General features: G+C 37.1%; 1 protein-coding gene across 8 annotated transcripts; it reads left to right on the top strand.

The window, feature by feature from the left end:
• The first annotated feature begins 676 nt into the window (after positions 1-676).
• On the top strand, positions 677-19,570 carry LOC121640147 (trichohyalin-like). 8 transcript variants are annotated; one of them, XM_041985825.1, is made up of 22 exons: positions 735-755; positions 1,406-1,434; positions 2,521-2,554; positions 2,650-2,780; positions 3,519-3,629; positions 3,777-3,841; positions 5,455-5,547; positions 5,651-5,767; positions 6,592-6,672; positions 6,998-7,051; positions 7,500-7,607; positions 8,508-8,585; positions 9,482-9,604; positions 10,206-10,250; positions 10,336-10,458; positions 10,955-11,062; positions 12,158-12,274; positions 12,733-12,834; positions 18,567-18,671; positions 18,756-18,830; positions 18,910-19,005; positions 19,096-19,570. In XM_041985825.1, the coding sequence occupies exons 4-22, from the start codon at positions 2,750-2,752 to the stop codon at positions 19,255-19,257; spliced, it is 1,794 nt and encodes a 597-aa protein (XP_041841759.1). In that variant the 5' UTR covers positions 735-755; positions 1,406-1,434; positions 2,521-2,554; positions 2,650-2,749; the 3' UTR covers positions 19,258-19,570. The 8 variants fall into 8 exon arrangements, with proteins under 8 accessions (XP_041841760.1, XP_041841764.1, XP_041841761.1 ...); XM_041985826.1 differs by lacking the exon at positions 2,650-2,780 and having other exon boundaries at positions 677-755; XM_041985827.1 differs by lacking the exon at positions 10,206-10,250 and having other exon boundaries at positions 733-755.
• The last annotated feature ends 21 nt before the right edge of the window (positions 19,571-19,591 follow it).

The following is a 19,591-nucleotide window of genomic DNA, read 5'->3' as shown; positions in this document are numbered from 1 at the left end:
ACTAAATAAAAATTCTGTTTTGAAAAGTCCTCATAAATCTTCTGAGACTGATTGATTGGTAGCACCATTTGCTTCTCTAAGATCATTGCTGATGCATTTCCTGCTGGTATCCTCTTACCCAACACCTGAACACGACAGAACAACACACTGACTAAACTTCTGCTTTTCAAGTTGCTCACACTGATGATGATCAATTAATTTGCTTACTGTTATGGAAGCAGAAAGGATGGACTTCTTTCACACTTTGCTTTTGCATTTGACTCAGTTTCTGTTAAATGATAGAGCAGTATGCAATATCACATATTGTTGTTCATTTAAGATTTTATCTACCAAGTTTTAAGACTTTGAAGGACCACATCGTGTTCTAGGTTTTACCCCAACATAGAAAAGTTTCAAATTCAGATTTTGTACCACTTTGTGATAAAGATGACAAAGACCAACTCATGAAAACCTTTCCTCACAGAAAATGGCAGAAAACAAAGTCGCTCCAGGTATGTTCAGCTGTTCAACTAGTTTGTATGACATGACATAAAAAAGTTTCATTTTCACCTTCAGAAAACAGAGCAAACAAGTTCACACACAAAACCGTCATATTTTCATCCAGCCAACGAAAGAATTCTGCAGCAAATTCCTCAACTTGAAACTCTTCCAGTTCTAAAGAAGTCCCACCTCCACGCTTCCTTTTAAATAGTTCCTAAAGACACACGAAGAGTCACTCATCTGAGGGTATGGGATGGATTATCTGGACTCGTACGGTAAATAGTGACTTTGCTGTTGTTGTGTTACTGATTGCATGTTAAGAAAACTTGTTAGGAAGACATCATATATGTTCAAATGTGTGGTTACTATCCCTCCATGCTGTATGTTGCTATTGGATGCAGACATGACTTGCAGGGTGAAATTAAATGCTTATTCAACCGCTGTCATTGAGGCAGAAGCTAAAACAAAAAAAAAAGTTTGTTTGATAATCAGATGAACCTAAAATAATCCAATTAAGAAAAATGACCAGAAAATTGAGGTTAGTGTACATAAAGTACTTTTAGACAATAGCATTAGTGGATCTTAATCATTTGATTTTTTTATATTGATGTTTTAAAATATATTTTTATTATTGATTCTGTTGAGATATTAACTTTCTGCTATTTAATCAATGTTCTTGTGTTTTTACTGTTTGTTGATCAGCTCATTACACTGATTGTTGTTTGTTGTTTCTATGTTGTTGTGGGAAAGCTGCAAATGCAATAGATCAATAACATTGATTAAATGTTAATGAACAGAGGTGTTTTACCACAAATTCTATGTTTAAAGTCATATTCTGGTCATTTATACTAAATATTTACATGTTGTGCTCTTTTCATTCTGATGTTGTTTTGATTCCAAAATGGTTTTGTTGTCTTTTCTGTAGGACAAAGAAGCTGGGATTTCATGTAAGAGGTACCGTTTGTTTTTTTTAATATACTTTGTGTGTGTGTGTGTGCATGTGTGTGTGAACAAGAGATGTGTTTTCAAATTTATATACATATATATATATATATATATATATATATATATATATATATTAGGGCTGGGCGATTAATCGATTAAATCGATAAATCGAATTTTGCATTTCTGGAGATTTATTTTTATGAAAATCAGGATTTTTTTTCCATAGTTAGCAGCAGACTTAGCCCTCCCTCCACACCAGCACGGTGTTTGTCTGACAGATTTTCAGTGAAGTGACCCGTCACTCACGCCTGGGATTTAGCTGTGCATATAACTGCAGTGAAACATGCTGCTCTCTACGAGATGTAGAAGTCAACTTAACCCTCAAACCCTAGTAAAGAGACAACCTTCATCAGGGGAATTATTTCTGCAGTGGATCCTGTATGATAAGGATCCAGATGGAAAGAGATCACGGATGCATTGTGTCGCATATTTCTATGTAAGATATGAAGTCGTTTATATGGTGGATAAGCTATGACATTATATGTTTTATTTTTGCTGGCATTCATCTATATAAACAAATAAATGTTTTTAATAAGTTTATTTATGTTTGTAAAAGAAAAGAAAAAAAATCGATTAAAATCGGAAATCGGATTTGGTTATAAAAAATCGGAGATTTTATTTTTAGGCCATATCGCCCAGCCCTAATATATATATATATATATATATATATATATATATATATATATATATATATATATATATATATATAACACACACACCATGGAGGACAACTTTTTCCTTTGATACCAGTATATCTGTGTAATAGCCTTATTATCTTGATAAATTATTTTCAGTTCTGTTCAGTGCAGAAAGGAAGGTTTCCAACAAAGATATATAAACAAATGCTGAATGAAAAGAAGCCTCAATGATTCACATTAACAACAGGACAGAAAAGCTAGGTTCAACAATGGCTCATAATATTTTGTGTTAGGATGCAGATTAGACAAGGTTTGACTAGAGGGATCAAATTTGAAAGAAAAGTTCTGTTTATTATAAATAGAATTTATTTTTTTTCTTTTTCCTTTTTGCTCACAGTTGAGAATGAGTCTGGAACTACCCATCACCACAGGTAAACTCATGCACCGTTAATACACTAACAAATGCTCAGCCATGCAGCTTTTTCAACCTGTGGGCCTTTTATCAAATTATACTATTTTGCATCAGGATCATTTTTACAGTGGAGATGTCAACCTCCGGTCCTCAAAGGCCACTGTCCTGCAGAGTTTAGATGTTTCGCTGCTCCAACATCCCTGAAAGAAATTAAATGGCTCCAATGACCCATCAACTTGAATCAGGTGTGTTGAGGCAGAGAAATATCTAAAAGCCTAAAGGACATTAGCCTTTTTTTTTTTTTTTCTAAACTGTTTCTTCTGGTAACTGTGGAGACCATCTTTCATCCAATGTTGCAATAGATGTAATATGAGGATTTGCATTGTCTTGATGAAATAAGCAAGGCTTCCACTGAAGAGGATGTTATCTGAATAGGAGCATATTGCTCGTTAACCAGCATTCAACTTTTTAGAATTGTTTTCTTTCCAGATGTGCAAGTTGCCAGTTCCTTAGGCAGTAATGTCCCCCCATACCATCAGAGATGCAGGATTTTTTAACTTTTCAAAAATAATCTCAGATTTTAATTGATTTTAAGTTGGCAACCATCTGGAACTGTATGAATTTGGCCCTGGTCCCTAAATACTGAAGGTGATGATGATGATGAAGTGCAGGCGCTCTGACACACCCTAGGGCCACTGCTCTGCCGGGACGAATGGTGAAAAACAGCAGGAACAAACAAATATATGCAACTAAACTAAACTCCCCCCACCCCAAAGCCTGACAGATTTCTGTTACATGGTTGGAGAAAATGGCAGTTTTTTCCTGAATTGTGTTCATTTTAAGTGGATAACATGGTGAACAATGATTTCATATATACATGCAACACAATCTAAACCAACTACATTTTCACTCTTTTAGTTTTAGAAAAGGAGACAAAAACATTTTCAAATTTGAACTTGTTCTTTTTTTTCTGTTCTTTTCAGAGGATATCGTTCAGGTTTTTGATGATTTCCTCCAAGATTTTTCTGCTTTGGCTGTGCTCATTGCATTACTTCTTTTAGTCATCACATATAAATGGAAACAAAACGAGAAAAGTAAGTCTCAAATTCATGGTAATTTAACTCATTTAACTGCACTGATATCATCTTATTAGCTAAATGACTTGACATAAAAACCTCTTATGATAACACAAAGCTAAAAACCAATCCACTGTTAATGTGTGAATTCTATGTTTCTGATAGAAAAAAGCAGGAAACAAGATGGAGACAAGTGCAAGACAGAAGACAAAGAAGATAAGAGTGATGCAGTAAGTCCTGCAGAGGAAAAAAAAACAAAAAACAGTTTTTAACACAGGGAAAACTAACATCTTTAAAAACATTGACTTTGTCCCTAAAGGGAACGAATCAATGAAAGATAAAAACTTCATCAGTTTTTTTTTTTTTTTTTTTTTTAATTTGACCATCTTGCAAAATTACATTGGTGCATAAATTACTTCATTATTCACCATCAAACTGACATTTGTTTGACTGGTCATCACTACAGAGCTGAAATGTGACATAATTCTACAAAGTCATTGAGTTTTAGCTTTGAATATGAGCAGAAGCAACGGCTCAGGGAAGTAATGTCACACAAATTAGAGAATGTGAAATTGAAATTAATAATAATTAAAAAATAACGGTGGTTTCAGTTTGTGTTTTTACACAATTTTCTGTTGTTACACAATGAGGGAACATTGTCCCTGCGATGGACTGGCAACCTGTCCAGGGTGTATCCTTCCTCTCTCCTGCTTATTGCTGGGATAGGCTGCAGTTGCTCCACGACCCTGAATGAAAAGTGACATAACTCAAGCAAAATCTAGGAAAGACTTTATATATGTAGAAATGAGACATGCAGAAATAGTATTAAGAATAGAGACAAAGTATAGGATGTATGCCTGAAAGTAAAGGCCCTCAGGTATTGCTGAGTCATGTTGCTCAGTACCTGTGCATTCTCGTGTAAGTACAGTAATGAGCTGCAATACTTCATCACATTGTAGTTTATCACCGGTTACCTGTCATGTTTGTTGTAGTTTTATTTTGTACCTTCCTAAATTTTACACCAAAATTTAAGGTTAATATAAGCTATATCTTTGTAGTTATATGGCTAAATGGTCCAAGGAGAATGAGTTGTTGAAAAAATTATCTAAATGCAGAACAAATACAGAGGAGCTAAAGCCAAGTGGCATCTAGGACTTTAATGGCAAAATACTAGAAACTATGGATGCTAACTGAAACAGCAACTGAGATGAATAATGATCTGACAAGAATCAATTTAAAACCAAGAGTCTAAATACACATGGAACTAATGACAAAATGAGCAGCAGGTGAGGCAGTTAGCAAAAGAAGCCAGCTGCGATAATCGAGGAGCAGGAAGCAAAGTGAACAGAACACAAGGGAATGATTACAAAATAAAAGAGGAAATAACAACACAAGATTCAAAGACAATTTAAAGTAAGAAGAAAAACACTATTAGCCATGATATAAATACAGTATTTTTGTTAATACTAAGTATAAGTAAGCATAACATTTAGTGAGTGAAGTAAAACATATTTTAAGAGACAGACAACACAAAGTTACTGTGCATTAAAGCAGTGATTTGATTATAGCTTACAGAACAGGCATCATGACTGATTTATTCTAACTTTGTATGAAGTGATGTTAGCCATTTTTACCTGCTTCCAAATCTTTAAGCTAAACTAGGCTAATGCTACTACTACCTAGAAAGCTAACAAGGGAATGTCTTTAAATGTTTTAATTTTTAAACCTTTAAAAGAAGAGCAAAAGGACATGGGTGTTCTTTTTTGTATTTTTAGTTTTCAGTGTAAGTTTTTAACTAAAAAAAACATCTCTAAATTCTCTCTGTCACCACATTTTCTTTCAGTCTGAAGACCAAAAATCTGATGTCCAGCAGCTCCATCATGAAAATAATAGGAAGACAAATGGTGTGCAGACCAAGGAAACACATATCAACAAGGTTTATTTCATCATGTTAATCTATTTCAATTGTTCAATTTCTAAATAACACATCACAGCAACTCAGCTTCTTTAATCATTTTCATCTTTCTCTCTGTTCCCAGCATGAAGCCAAACTAGCTGAAGTCCAGCAGCAGCTGAAGGATGAGCAGCAGAGGAGGCAGGAAGCTGAGGAAAACCTGCAGGACCTGAGACTGCAGCTGGAGACCAAAACCCAAGAGGTTCACGTCTTTCCTTTGAGAAATCACATTTTCTTTTTCAAACTTTTCATCTCATTTACTTGTAGTAAGCTCCTGGCATCATCCCTCCCAGTTTTTCCTGTTAGTGTGCAGTTTATTATACCTGTCCTTTCATACCACCGGTTTCTGTTTTTCTTTCCTTTTGCATTTTTACTAAAACATTTTATTAAAAGATCATATAAATAGCCTCTTTAAGCCTTTTCTTCATCCACCGTTTTTCACTGCTAAGAATTTGTCTATAACATCCTTTATTAATTTAAATGATTTATGAAAAAAATCTGAAGAAAATAGTGATGTATGATGATTTTATAGCAGTTTTTCTGTGCATGTACATTTTTGTCATGAGGGTCCTCAAAAGAAGTTTCTGACGCTACATGAATGATACAAATGGAGTCAAATCAATTTTGTTGTTACTCTGTAACTTATGCAAGTGACTAATCACCACCAAAGACTCATTTCTTTAATATGTATTAGTTTAAAGTGTCCTGCCCTTCATCTGCTAAATGCTGGGATGGGTTCCAGCCTTCCCACCACCCTGAATTAGAAGTTTTTTTATTTTTTTTTTTGAATGACTCACTAATTGAAATATTCAAACTGACATTTAAAGGGTTAAAATCCTAAATAACTAAATATTATTGAATATTTAGTATTTTTGAGCAGGACAGAAGTTGTTTAAATGCTTTATCGTTAACTATTTCAAGCCTTTTGATCACATTCTCTGGCTGGCAAGTCTTGTAAATACATGTGAAAGGAACATAATCATGTATTTTATGTCACATCAGCATCTTTCTGTTTCTCTGTTAAAGGCAGTGAAAGACACCATTGAAGCAATGCGAGAGAGTTATCCATTAGTGAAGCATTTGATCGCCATGATGAGGATACAAAAAGTAATGCTCACACAAAAGGCCTCACTATTACACGCAGTGGGCACTCAGTATCAATATTTCTTCCTCAGTCATCATCAGAATAAAAAATTACGAAAAGTTACCATCATAGAGTATTAAATATTAACATTAATAATTAAATTTATTGACTTAAATGTCCAAATGAATCTGTAAGAAGAGGATTGAGATCAAATACATATTCTAATACAGCTAAAATCTTGGACAAACAAGTAATGATCGACTTCTTTAACGTTTATGACTGAAAAGCCCATTTCTGTAAATTGTTTTTGTAATATCATGTTTATGAAAAATGAATTCTCTGTTTCAGCTGGAAGACCAGACAGAAAAACATGACCGTAACAAGGAAAAGGACCGGAAACAGGTTGTTTTCTTATTTAAATCTATTTGCTTCATTAATATTTCCATCATTTATCATTCTCTCACTTTTTATCTAGAAAACCTTTTTATCCTAACCACACCAAGCCTCCTGGTTAGCCAAAAAGTGACTGAAAATTAATACATATATATATATATAATTTTATTTTATTTATTTATTTATTTTGTCTTCTTTACCATGACTCCAACTTGCACATCAGGAGTTAATTTCTTTAGTGATGGAGAACTGATGTTGACACTGTGCAGGGTGTCAATTTTAAATACACAAAGACATAAGTGAAAAAAATTGTAAGAAGTTGAGGACCAAACTGGTCCAATGTTTATTAAAACCTTATTAAAGTTACCTTATTAGACATACTAAACCTGGAACTAAAAGAACCTATCACATGAATTTAGCTTTTTTAAATCATTTTCATCTTTCTCTCTGTCCCCAGCATGAAGCCAAACTCGCTGAAGTCCAGCAGCAGCTAAAGGATGAGCAGCAGAAGAGGAAGAAGGCTGAGGAAAACCTGAAGCTGCAGCTGGAGACCAAGAACCACAAGGTTAATTTCTTCTCTTTTTATTTATTTATTTTTTTACCTGACCAGTCCAGCATCGTAGCAAGCAAAATGATAATGGTTGCTGTATCGTGCTGAACAAATTTTCAAATTTTCATTTCTTCTCTTTGAGAAATCTAATTTTCTTTTTAAAACTTTTTACCTTCTTTACTTGTCGCAAGCTCCCAGCATCATTCCTGCCAGTTTGTCCTGCATACTTTTGTTTTTCTTTTCCTTTTGCATTTTTGTTAGAACATTTTAGCCTCTTTAATCTTTTTTCTCCAGCCACCTTTGTTCACTGCTCAGAATGTATGATGATTTTATAGCAAATTATTTATGTATTTACTTATTTATTTAATTAATTCTTTTTTTTTTTAGTTTGTGTGTGTGCACGTACATTTTTGGACATCAGTGGGAGTTTTTGACACTACGTAAAAAATAATATACATATATATATATATATATATATATATGTATATTATGAATAAATGAGTGAGTAATTGAAATATTCAAACTGGCATTTAAAGGCTTTAAATCCTCAAAAAAAAAAAAAAAAAATATTGGATGTTCAGTAGTTTTGAGCAGGATAATGGTTTTTAAGTTGATTTATGAAAAAAAAGCAGAAAAAATATTAATATATAATATTTTATAGCAGTTTTTCTGCATGGATACTTTTGGCCTCAAGGGTCACCAAAGGGTGCGAAATTCACCAAGTGAGCATAAATTAAATCTGACAGAAAAAGGCACGGTACATATATTTGTATAACACATTTCATGTACTGGACAATTCAAAGTGCTTTACATAAAACATTAAAAGAGTTACAAATGGTGCCATGCAGTACATGTCAAAGGAACATAATTATGTATTTTATGTCACATCAGCATCTGTCTGCTTCTCTGTTAAAGGCAAAGGACATCATTCAAGGAATGCAAAACAGTTATCCATCAATGAAGCATGAGATCGCCATGAAGATTATAGAGAAAGTAATACACATAAGTACTCACTATTACACGCAGTGGACACTCACCATCAGTATTTCTTCCTCAGTCATCATCAGAATGAGAATTATAGAAAGTTACCATCATAGAGTATTAAATATTAACATTGCTAATTAAATTTATAAACTTAAATGTCCAAATGAATCTGTAAGTAGAGTATTGAGATCAAATACATATTCTAATACAGCTAAAATCTTGGTCAAACACGTAATGATTAAATTCTTTAATGTTTATGAGTGAAAAGCCCATTTCTGTAAATTGTTTTTGTAATATCATGTTTATGAAGAATAAATTCTCTGTTTCAGCTGGAAGACAAGATAGTGACTGAAAATGAATATATATATATATATATATATATATATATATATATATATATATATATATATATATATATATATATATGTATATTTTTTATTGTTTTTTCTCTCTCTACCACGCCTCTAACTTACACATCAGGAGTTAATTTATTTAGTGATGCAGAACTGATGTTGACACTGTGTGAACAGTCTCTACTGCAGGATGCCAATTTCAAATACTCAAAGACATAAGTGGAAAAAATTGTCAGAAGTTGAAGACTGGACTGGTTGAATGTTTATTAAAACCTTATTAAAATTACCTTATTCCACATACTAAACCTGGAACTAAAAGAACCTATAAGTTATTGCCTATAAAATAACATTAATCTTTAAAGAAACTTTTTAAAAAGTTTTCAAATCTGTTGCATTTATTTCTTATTGCTCTATATGCATTTTTTGCAGAGTAATTTTAAGTTAAAATATGTTCTGTAGAACAGCCAAATATACTTTGCTACTAATGTCTAAGTAACTCATCACATGAATTTAGCTTTTTAAAATCATTTTCATTTTTCTCTTTGTCCCCAGCATGAAGCCAAACTCGCTGAAGTCCAGCAGCAGCTAAAAGGCGAGCAGCAGAAGAGGAAGAAGGCTGAGGAAAACCTGAAGCTGCAGCTGGAAACCAAGAACCAAGAGGCTCATTTCTTCTCTGTGAGAATCAAATGATCTTTTTAAAAGCTTAGAAAATAAAAAAAAAAAAACAATAAAAAGAAAACAAACAGATCTTTAAGTGTGCCATTTAACTGATCCTACTTGCACATGTACTTTTTACAAAATCAATTTGTGTATTTTCATGGGACACAAAGGTTGTTGTGTTTCAGTCACAGGGACCAAAACCTTTTACAATTCGTGTAGGGAGCCACTTAAAACTTAGCTGCCTATTTTGATCCACTCCTAATGTGCCATCTTCCTCAGACGTCCCAGGTTACTCCTGTAGCAGCTATTTGTTAGGTGGTGTACACAACTGTTGCTAAGGAACATGGTATCTATGGTGATAACCATCATATCTGAGGCGAGAATTTGGATTGCAAAGTGATTTTAAAAAGTCTCCAAAGACTGAATTTGTGTATAAAGAGTTTCACTTTGCATTTGAATGCACAAAATGCCCTGGCTTTATCGTTTAACATTTTAACGTGCTGCAATATAAAAGAAACAATCAGTGTGTAGAAAACCCCTAAAGCCCTGAGACTTATACTAAATTAATCCTTAGCTGATTATTAACATATTTTTCTCCCTGCTTGAATGTGGAAAGAACTGTGACGACACACCACCTGAAACTCCAACATGGACTCTGAAGGTTTCTTTACTATTTTATTTTATTTTTCTATAAAAGCTTCACTGATAGTTAATTAAGTGTTTACCAAACTTCTTCTCTGCTGTAGATTCCGATGTCCACTATGTTGGAAAATTTATCAAATGATATCGATGTCATCAGTGAGGAGATGGAAAGGATGAAAGGCAAGGAGCATGAGCTAAAAACGAAGCTGGAAACCCAAAATAAGCAGGTTTATACATTTTATTAAATGATAAATACTAGATTTTATCCTTATCAACTTTTTCTTTGCTCTTCAATGAATGACGTTTAAAAAATTTAGGCAACACTTTCAATATATTTGTTTTTAACCGCTAAAAGTTACCAGATCTTCACATTTCAACGTCTTCCTTCTTTCAGATGCATGTAGGTGGCTTAGTTAAATTCTTACATAACATTTTGTTATTTTTCCTAAAAAAAAATAAAGCAAAACTATAAATATTTAGGACATTTGCATGAAGTATCATAGATTTTTTTACATTTTCCAATCTGTTAAATGCAGCCTGACCCTGCGCCTAATCCTTATATAGCCTCTGCTCAGATCTCACTGCCATGCAAATAAAGCTCTGAATCAATTTATGAGCAGTTCTGCCTTTTTATCGCATTAAATATTGCACAGTTCAGAATTGTTCAGCCCGACTGCTGTGAAGAACTGCTAAAGGATCACCATGCATGTGTCTCTGTGATAGCTGCAGAACAACCAGCAGACTGACAGGTCGCTAAACTTCGAGGAGCTGAAGAACACCCAGATATTACTAGAGAGTCAGATGGCTGAGAACAGGAACCTGCAAAAACAGGTAAGGCCACATGTTCACTGTGCTGCTTTTATTATGATAACGCAATGGATTCATACTGCCCTTTTTATAGCAACATCTCAAAGAGCTACAGGTTGAAGAAAGAAAAATACACGAAAAAAAAACTTTATAAAAAGTAAACAGCTGCAAGACATCTAAAAACAGCCTTTGTTAAAAGGAAATGTCTTAATTCTTTTTTTTTAAAACAACTGGTAGTGTGTGGCTGCAACATAAAAGGCCATCTCTTATGGTCCTAGCTTGGTTCTGGGTATGTGAAGGTGGTTTGGGTGAGCGGAGGGGGTGTGTTGTGCTTTGTAGGGTAAGGAGCTTCTTTAGGTTTTTGTTAGCTGAAGTGGGGGTTTACTATCAGATATCCCTGTCAGAGCGGTACCTGGGAGGTGTGTTACTACTTATCGTTAGCTTAGTGCTGAATCTGGTGCGTTTGCAAATGTTAAATTTGCTTTAATTTGATATTTTAGCAAAGGACAACCATTTATTGACAGGATTTTGAACGCATGAATTTACTATAGAAGATAACTTTAAAATTTCAACTAAAAGAAATGTATATGTTTTTAAATATTTAAATTTAGTAGGAGCTCTCCTTGTGTGCCTTTATCTTCCTCGGAGTTCCCACATGACTAGCTAAGCAGTTAATCATAATAATAATAATTATGGCCAAGATACATGGTATCATTGGTGGTAACCATCGACCCTGAGGAATTAATTCGGATTGCAAAATGCTTTAAAAATTCTCTGGTGTCAGAATTTGCATTGAGTAGAAGAAGCAAATTTTAATTTGATTACATGTGTAGTCGTACAGGATGGCTGTGCACAGCACAAAGGCATCCCACTACGCCACTGAGGGATTTCACCATAAAGAAGATCACAGGTTCTTAAAACATACCATGGGCTAGAGACATGTTAGTATATATAAATATAAAATTTTTATTAATTTAACCAAGAAAAAAAAAATCAAGGTGGTCGGCAAGGCTGCCAGTGCCACGTGGTGGCCAAGAAAAACACAACCTCTGGCCGCACACGTATGTTTGAAAAGTGATCAACTCCTTTATTCACTTTTATTTTTCTCTCTGTCACCAGTACGAAGCCAAACTAGCTGAAGTCCAGCAGCAGCTAAAGGATGAGCAGCAGAAGAGGAAGAAGGCTGAGGAAAACCTGCAGGACCAGAAGCTGCAGCTGGAGAACAAGAACCAAAAGGTTCATTTCTTCCCTTTGAGAAATCATATGATCTTTTTAAAAGTTAAAATAAAAAACAGCCCTTTTAGTGTGCCATTTAACTTATTTTACTATTACAAAATAAATTTTTTAAATAATAATAAATTGTATTTTCCTTTATTTATTTTTAAACAAAGGTTCTTGCCTTTCAGTCACGGACTGAAACCTTGTGCTGCTTTCACACTAAAATCATACTTATCGGTTTGTGTAGGGAGTCACTTAAAACTTAGCTGCTTCATTTGATCAGTGAGGTACACTAGCATAACTGGTGGACACAACTATGTTAGCTAAATAAATCTGCAGATAAATCTCTGAATCAATTTATGAGCAGTTTTGCCTTTTTATCGTATTAAATATTGCACAGTTCAGATTTGTTCAGCCCGACTGCTGTGAAGAACTGCTGAAGGATCACCATGCATGTCACTGTGTGATTTGTGCAGAACAACCAGCCGACTGACAAATCTCTAAACTTCGAAGAGCTGAAGAAGACCCAGATATTACTGGAGCGTCGGATGGCTGAGAACAGGGACCTACAAAAACAGGTAAGGCAACATGTTCACGTCTGTAAAAGTTGCTGTAAATGGTCAAAATAGAGAACTTCATGTTGTACAAACAGCAACCAGCTTTTATTAGTTAAAGTTTATCAGTCTGAAACACCAAAGTTTCTCATGGAGGATCACCTTCACTTAATCTCTGAATCATTTGCCATAAATAGACTCTTGATGGGTATTTTTCTATCATAAAATAAGACACAAAGAACTCAGAGTGAAGTCAGCTTCATCGCGATGGGGAGAGACTCTGGTTCAGCACTCAGAGAGTGTCTGGTGTCAACTCCGAAGTCTCAACCCCAGTGCAGCCTTTTTATTGAGCAGCTATCACACTTCAGTAGAGCAAGCAAAGTTCTCGCAAACTTCAAACAGGGAAACACATCAGCATACAACACTTTATGACCCTTATCACACAGAGCTGTGACCACCACATCCTGTCCTCTGCAGGATGTGTGAGACCGCAAATCATTACCCATCCTTAAGGGAGAAAGTTTAAACTGTTAACTTTAAACTGTCAACTTCTTACTCTAACATTTCCCTCCTGTTTGACATTTAAAGTTATCAATTCCAAGCATGAACCAAACATAAATTAAAAACATAAATCAAAAATATGTGAAGAAATGCAAATATAAAATGAAGTCCACTTTTCAAAGCATCAGACTGCATCACTTGTCTTCACATTTTCAATACAGGCATCATAACAGTGAACATTACAGATCTGTGTCTGTAGCATCAACTGGGAGTGGAGCATAGTCCCGTGACAACATAAGTTGTTGCGCATAAGCATGTGAAATTGCTCGAGAAATCATGGATTTGAGACATGGAATCACACAAGAAATCAGAATGCAAAACAGAATCAATACTGATAGGAATGGAGCACACACCCTTAATATCACAGTTTAATGATTTCCTATATATGCCTGCTTGCTTGCTGTAAGACCAACCGTCTTCATCAGGAGGGCTATAATCAGCAGCTTCACTCCCTTTTTTCAGAACGCTGCCTGACCTCTTCCACTCATAGTCTTGTGGTTTGCACAATGACATGTGTGGGACAGCTCCTGTTTCTTGAAACAGAGTCAGTAGGGAAGGTGGAAGTGAGACTGTTGCTGCTGCGAATGATCTTTTGTCTGAATACAAATGACGGAGTTGCACACTAACTGCAGGCTGAGCCAACAATGTGTCTTGGTAATCTATATCTGGCTGATGAGTATACCACATTGTAACATGAAGCTGGTCTGCAGGCATCTGATCTTGTGGACATGACAGTGTTTCTGCTGCTTTTTCTATCAGAGTTTGGGTTTTATCATAGTTTAACTGATCAGTCGCATCAACTGAGCACAAAGTGGCTGGATTATTTAAGTTTACTAAAGAGTGTGTCTGGACTCGCACAGCTGTCATGCCTCCCTGTATTGGAACCACACCTATACCTAAAAGTGTCATTAGGTCTCTTCCAAGCAGGTTAACTGGGCATTTAGGTGAGATGACTATTGCTGCTCTAGTATTTAAGCCTGTTTGTTCATCTCTAAAAATTAGGGGCTTGGAGATGCGTTCCCTGTCTACATGACCATTAGCTGATTTTACCCATATTTGGCCGTTTGAGGGTTGAAGTCCGGGAACATGAGTAGACATTACAGTTTTGCGCGCTCCTGCATCACAAAGAAAATTTACTGTTTTACCATTAACTTTAGTTGCACTGTTGGTCTGATTTTATAACTTTTTAGCATGTCGCATGCTGAGCAAATATCTACAATTTTGTTTAAGTCTTCGGGTATTTGGTTCTGTAAATCTTCTTTTAGATTTTCTGGCATTGGCATATTAGAAGGAGATGCTTGTTCTAGTCATTTATTTTGTAGATTGTGTGAATTAAATCTGCCTCTTCCTCCTCTGCCTCTGTTGCTTCTGAGGCCTCTGCCTCTCCCCCCTTTTTGTGGGCAGTCTTTGGCCCAGTGGCCAGACCGTCCACAGCAATGGCATGCGTCATTATAGGAATAAAGTCCATGGCCACGTCCTCTACCACGGCGTCCGCTAGGACCCTGGAAGAAGATGTCATCATCTTGTGGGGGAGGAGTGTCGGCCCAAAAGACAGGGGAGCATGTCTTAGGATGCGACTTTGTCCATTTTTCAGCGTGTCTAGCATACTGCAGCACACGGTCAACTGAAGCTGTGTCCCATTCTACAAAATGTTTCTTAACCTATTAGGACACAGCTGGGGTCATCCTGTCTAACAGGGCTGTTTTAAGCTGTTGCTGATACGGGCCTTTTTCGTCAGTATCATAGGGAATGCCACGGTGTATTTTAAATTCTTTCTCAAACCGTATGCGGAAATCATCCACTTCTTCATTTGGCTTCTGTTTTACAGCTGCAAGGTGGGTGTAATTAGCCATTTTCTTAAAGGCAACACGCACACGGTCAAAAAGTGCATCTAGCTGAGTTTTATAGGCTCCAGTTATGTCACCATCTGCTGGGTAGGGGCTAACTGCTCCTACCGCATCTCTACCTGTATAATCTCCTCTCACTCTGCCCCAGTCTTTCCCCAAAGAGGACATCATAGCTTCTCCTGCCTCGTGAGCATTCAGTCTGTAGGAATGTATAATGTCAGTTATGTCCTGGACCCAGTCATCAGGATTCTCACGAGGAGGAGTCACACCTGCTACTGCTTTGGCAGCTTCTTCAAGAGTCCATGGTCTGAACACATACATGTGTCTGTCAGCTGCCTCAGGGTTAGCAACCTGAATCATGGGGAAAGTCTCTGTGTATCTGGCTGGTGGGCGCACACTATCTGAACGTCTTAAGTCATATGCAGGTGGCAGCAACGGACATAACGGGGCTGTCGGGCCTGGTTTAGGTGAATCTGTTACTGGTGGAGCAGTAAGAGATGCAAGCGGGGACGAGGTCGGGGTCAGAGTAGGTGGTAGTCTGTCTCTTCTGGGAGTACCCTGGGTGGCCGAAGGAGCTCCACCCGAGGGGCCTGGTGCGGGCTGAACAGGTTGGTCCCGTCTCCTTGGGTAGACGGGACCGGTCTCGTTATCACCAGGTCTTACAAAAGCTGCCATAGCAACCTCTTCGCCCTTCTTTCTTTCTTTAGACTTTCTAATATTATCCCTGCCAATCTTAGACTCCTCTAACCACCTGTGCGCACACTCCAGCTCCTTCTTTTTCTTATCTGCCTTCTTACCAGTCTTACCACTTACACTTGCTTCCAGCTTATCTACTACTGTCTGTCACTCATCTACCTTCAACTTCCCTGTCACCCCATATTTGGGGACCCATTTTTCTGGAAACTTGATGTTATCCGGATTCCTCTGATTCATGTACTTCACATCACCCTCTAAGGCGACTGAAGATTCACTGTTTCCCATATTGGGTCTGCGTTGTGTTATGAAATTATGACCTTAATCTCGAGAGGTAAATTGACCTACTTCACCAGACCACTGGCTTGTGTTATCACCGTCAGGTTTCCACCAGTGCGATGCTTCAGTCAAATCTACTTCGAGCACTCACTCTCACAGTCACTCACTCACACACGCTTCTGCCTAGGCTCTGTCCCTGTGACTTCTTTCAGACGCTTTACCTTTAACACTGCTCCCAAGGGTTCTCTGGCGTGCGTTTTTACACTGCTCCCAGAAAATTTCTGGCGTGTTCTATAGTGCTGCTCCCAGACTTTGTCTGGCGCACTAAGTGACTGCTCCCAGGTTTAACCTGGCGTCTATTATTTCTTTCCCTAGCGTCACTCTCTTGCTTATTCTCACTCCGGGTTCGGTGTCCTCCTCAGTCACGGATCCCGTCAATCCACCGCTGGCAGGATGAGCATGAAGTAAATCACCGGCCTGTTGGACAATTCAGTCGTCAGGTCTTTCCTCTCAGCCGTCCTGATAATAATAATAATAATAATGGATTAGATTTATATAGCGCTTTTCAAGGCACCCAAAGCGCTTTACATTGTGTGAATCCACTATTCATCCACTCCTCACTCATACCTGGTGATGGTAAGCTACATGTGTAGCCACAGCTGCCCTGGGGCAGGCTGACGGAAACGTGGCTGCCAGTCTGCGCCTACGGCCTCTCCGACCATCACCGAACATTCATCCACACATTCATACACCAGCGATGCCAACACTGGAGGCAAGGAGGGTTAAGTGTCTTGCCCAAGGACACAACGACAGATGACTGCGGGAGCGGGAATCGAACCGCCGACCTTCCGATCCTTGGACGACCTGCTCTACCGCCTGAGCCACTGCCGCTGATGATGGCTGCCCGCGCGGGTTTCGGTGTTCAGGCCTCCTCCTGTCAACGAATGGGTATGTTGGGATCCGGGTCACGGCACCAAAAATGATGGGTATTTTTCTATCATAAAATAAGACACAACGAACTCAGAGTGAAGTCAGCTTCATCGCGATGGGGAGAGACTCTGGTTCAGCACTCAGAGAGTGTCTGGTGTCAACTCCGAAGTCTCAACCCCAGTGCAGCCTTTTTATTGAGCAGCTATCACACTTCAGTAGAGCAAGCAAAGTTCTCGCAAAGTTCAAACAGGGAAACACATCAGCATACAACACTTTATAACCCTTATCACACAGAGCAGTGACCACCACATCCTGTCCTCTGCAGGGTGGGTGAGACCGCAAATCATTACCCATCCTTAAGGGAGAAACTTTAAACTGTTAACTTTAAACTGTCAACTTCTTACTCTAACAACTCTCATAACAATATGTATTAAATTATTTATAATGAAATAGTATTACTTGGAATTTTTAACACAGTTTTATTTTCTTTTACAGTATTGTTTCTCTAGAGCTGACAAAATCAAATAAGAAATAAAACATCCATGTGCAGCACAGTGGAAAAGTCTCGACCTAGCTTTCTTTTTTCATTTTCCTTAAATCTTTGAAAGTGGTTCTAAGCTACAGTTCTCCAAAATTTCAGAAGACCTTTCAGAGTTTTTCCTCAGATATTAATTTTTAATCCAGCTTTTTCATCTGACCATTTTCCGAAGAATATATTCTTTTGTCTGTTAAGTCACTCTGACCCCAACATAAAATGACTCCTAAGTAAGTGCATGGACCAGGGTTGTGTTGATGCATCACCTGAACCCTTTTTTTTTTTTTTTTTTGCATCTATGAAAAACAGCAAAGTTAACAGTTTGACAGATCAAAAGTGGAATTTGCAGCAATAAGGTGATTCCCATAGAATCAGATGTCCCTAAAACATCTAAGGAAAATGGATGAGTGGAGGACAACAGAAGAAACGTCAACTAAAACTAGACCAACAGGATCTGAGAGGGACATAGTTTAGAAATGAGAAAAAAACAAAGACCTGAACCAGGACCTGAGAGATGGGTTTGGACCTTCAGCTGATCAATCTAATGTTGGCCAGAAATGGTCTCCATGGAAACGTGGCAGCCAAGAAGCCAGAAAAGACAGAAGTATGCCACAAGACACAAGAACTGAACTAAAGATCAGTGGCAACGGGTCTGATCGAGGGATGGATCCTCCACAAAACCTGGACCTCAACATTACTGAAGCAGGGTGGGATCATCTGGACAGACACCAGAAAAAAAAGATTGAAAAGTCATTCAAAAACTCTAAAGAACTATCCCTGAGACTAAACTAAGGGTGGCTCATGGCTTTAATAAATATATCTAAATCCTTTCAGAATTCTGCTGTAAACCTTCTGAATTTGTCTTTATGGGTAACTAATCTCCTGACATCGTATTGTTTTGTGCGCATTAGAAATCAGCGGTCCAGCAGCAGCTAAAAGAGGAGGAGCAGAAGAGGGAGGATGCAGAGAAAAATGTGCAGACCCTAAAGGAGGCCCTAGAAAACAAGTACAAAGAGGTTTGCACCTCCTCTTTAACTTACTGGTGAGTCTGTTTATTATAGCTTAACATTCTTTCACTCCTATGTCCTGCTTTCATTTAGATACACGAGTACACGAGTCAGCTGGAGTCTAAGGAGAGACAACTGGATGAACTAAAAGACAGATACAAGGAGGAGGTTGGAAAATGATAAAATTCAGGAATTTCATACAGTTTTTACTTTTACTAATAGAAAATGTCTTGTTTCCTCCCTCCAGTTCAGACAGAAGATCCAGGATGAGCAGCAGCTGAAGAGGAAGGTGGAGGGAGAGGTGGAGATCTTGAAGGAGCAGCTGAAGAACGAGCAGACAGAGGTTTGTTTCTTTCATGCATCAGAATACGAGACCAGCAAACCAAACCACAGTAAAATACTGGATGAGAATATATTTATTTTCTTTTTGCAGGTGAAGACGATCCAAAGAGATGATGATGATGATGATGATTTTGATGATGATGATGTTGATGTTCATGATGATGATGATGATGATGATGATGAGCAACCTGAGCAAGAATCTGACGTCTCTGGAGAAAAACTCTTGATCCAGGGATTGCAAAATGAAGAATAAGAAGTAGATGTTTGACCGTGCTCAACAAGTTATTATTTAAAACGTCTTTTATTTGGTTTTACATTAAAAAACAAGCTTAAGAATTTTAATCCTGGAAATCCTAGAAATCCTGGAGCTTTTGTTCAGTTTGGACAGTGAATATAGGTCAAGTTTCCATCATTATATGCAAAATACTGATTTTAATACATTTTTTAATGCAGTTTTTCAGTTTCATTTCTTAAGTTTCTAATTGTTTTCATTATAAACTCGAAATGTCTGTTATGTTTGCTGTATTCATTATTGTTTATTCTGTTTTATTACATACAGGAATATATTTTATCTCATTTTTGAAACT

This window comes from Melanotaenia boesemani, chromosome 5 (assembly GCF_017639745.1).
Source record: "Melanotaenia boesemani isolate fMelBoe1 chromosome 5, fMelBoe1.pri, whole genome shotgun sequence".
Lineage (NCBI taxonomy): Eukaryota > Metazoa > Chordata > Actinopteri > Atheriniformes > Melanotaeniidae > Melanotaenia > Melanotaenia boesemani.
The sequence above is the reverse complement of the archived record's forward strand: the minus strand, read 5'-3'. Positions and strand labels throughout refer to the sequence as shown.

What these genes read in the sequence shown, in the direction of transcription:
- LOC121640147 (XM_041985825.1), top strand. Translation starts at nt 2,750, where the DNA reads ATGGCTCCAATGACCCATCAACTTGAATCAG. An exon ending in ATGGAAACAAAACGAGAAAA is followed by an intron (nt 3,630 to 3,776) that starts GTAAGTCTCAAA and finishes TGTTTCTGATAG; the next exon opens with AAAAAAGCAGGAAACAAGAT. An exon ending in CCATGAAGATTATAGAGAAA is followed by an intron (nt 8,586 to 9,481) that starts GTAATACACATA and finishes CTTTGTCCCCAG; the next exon opens with CATGAAGCCAAACTCGCTGA.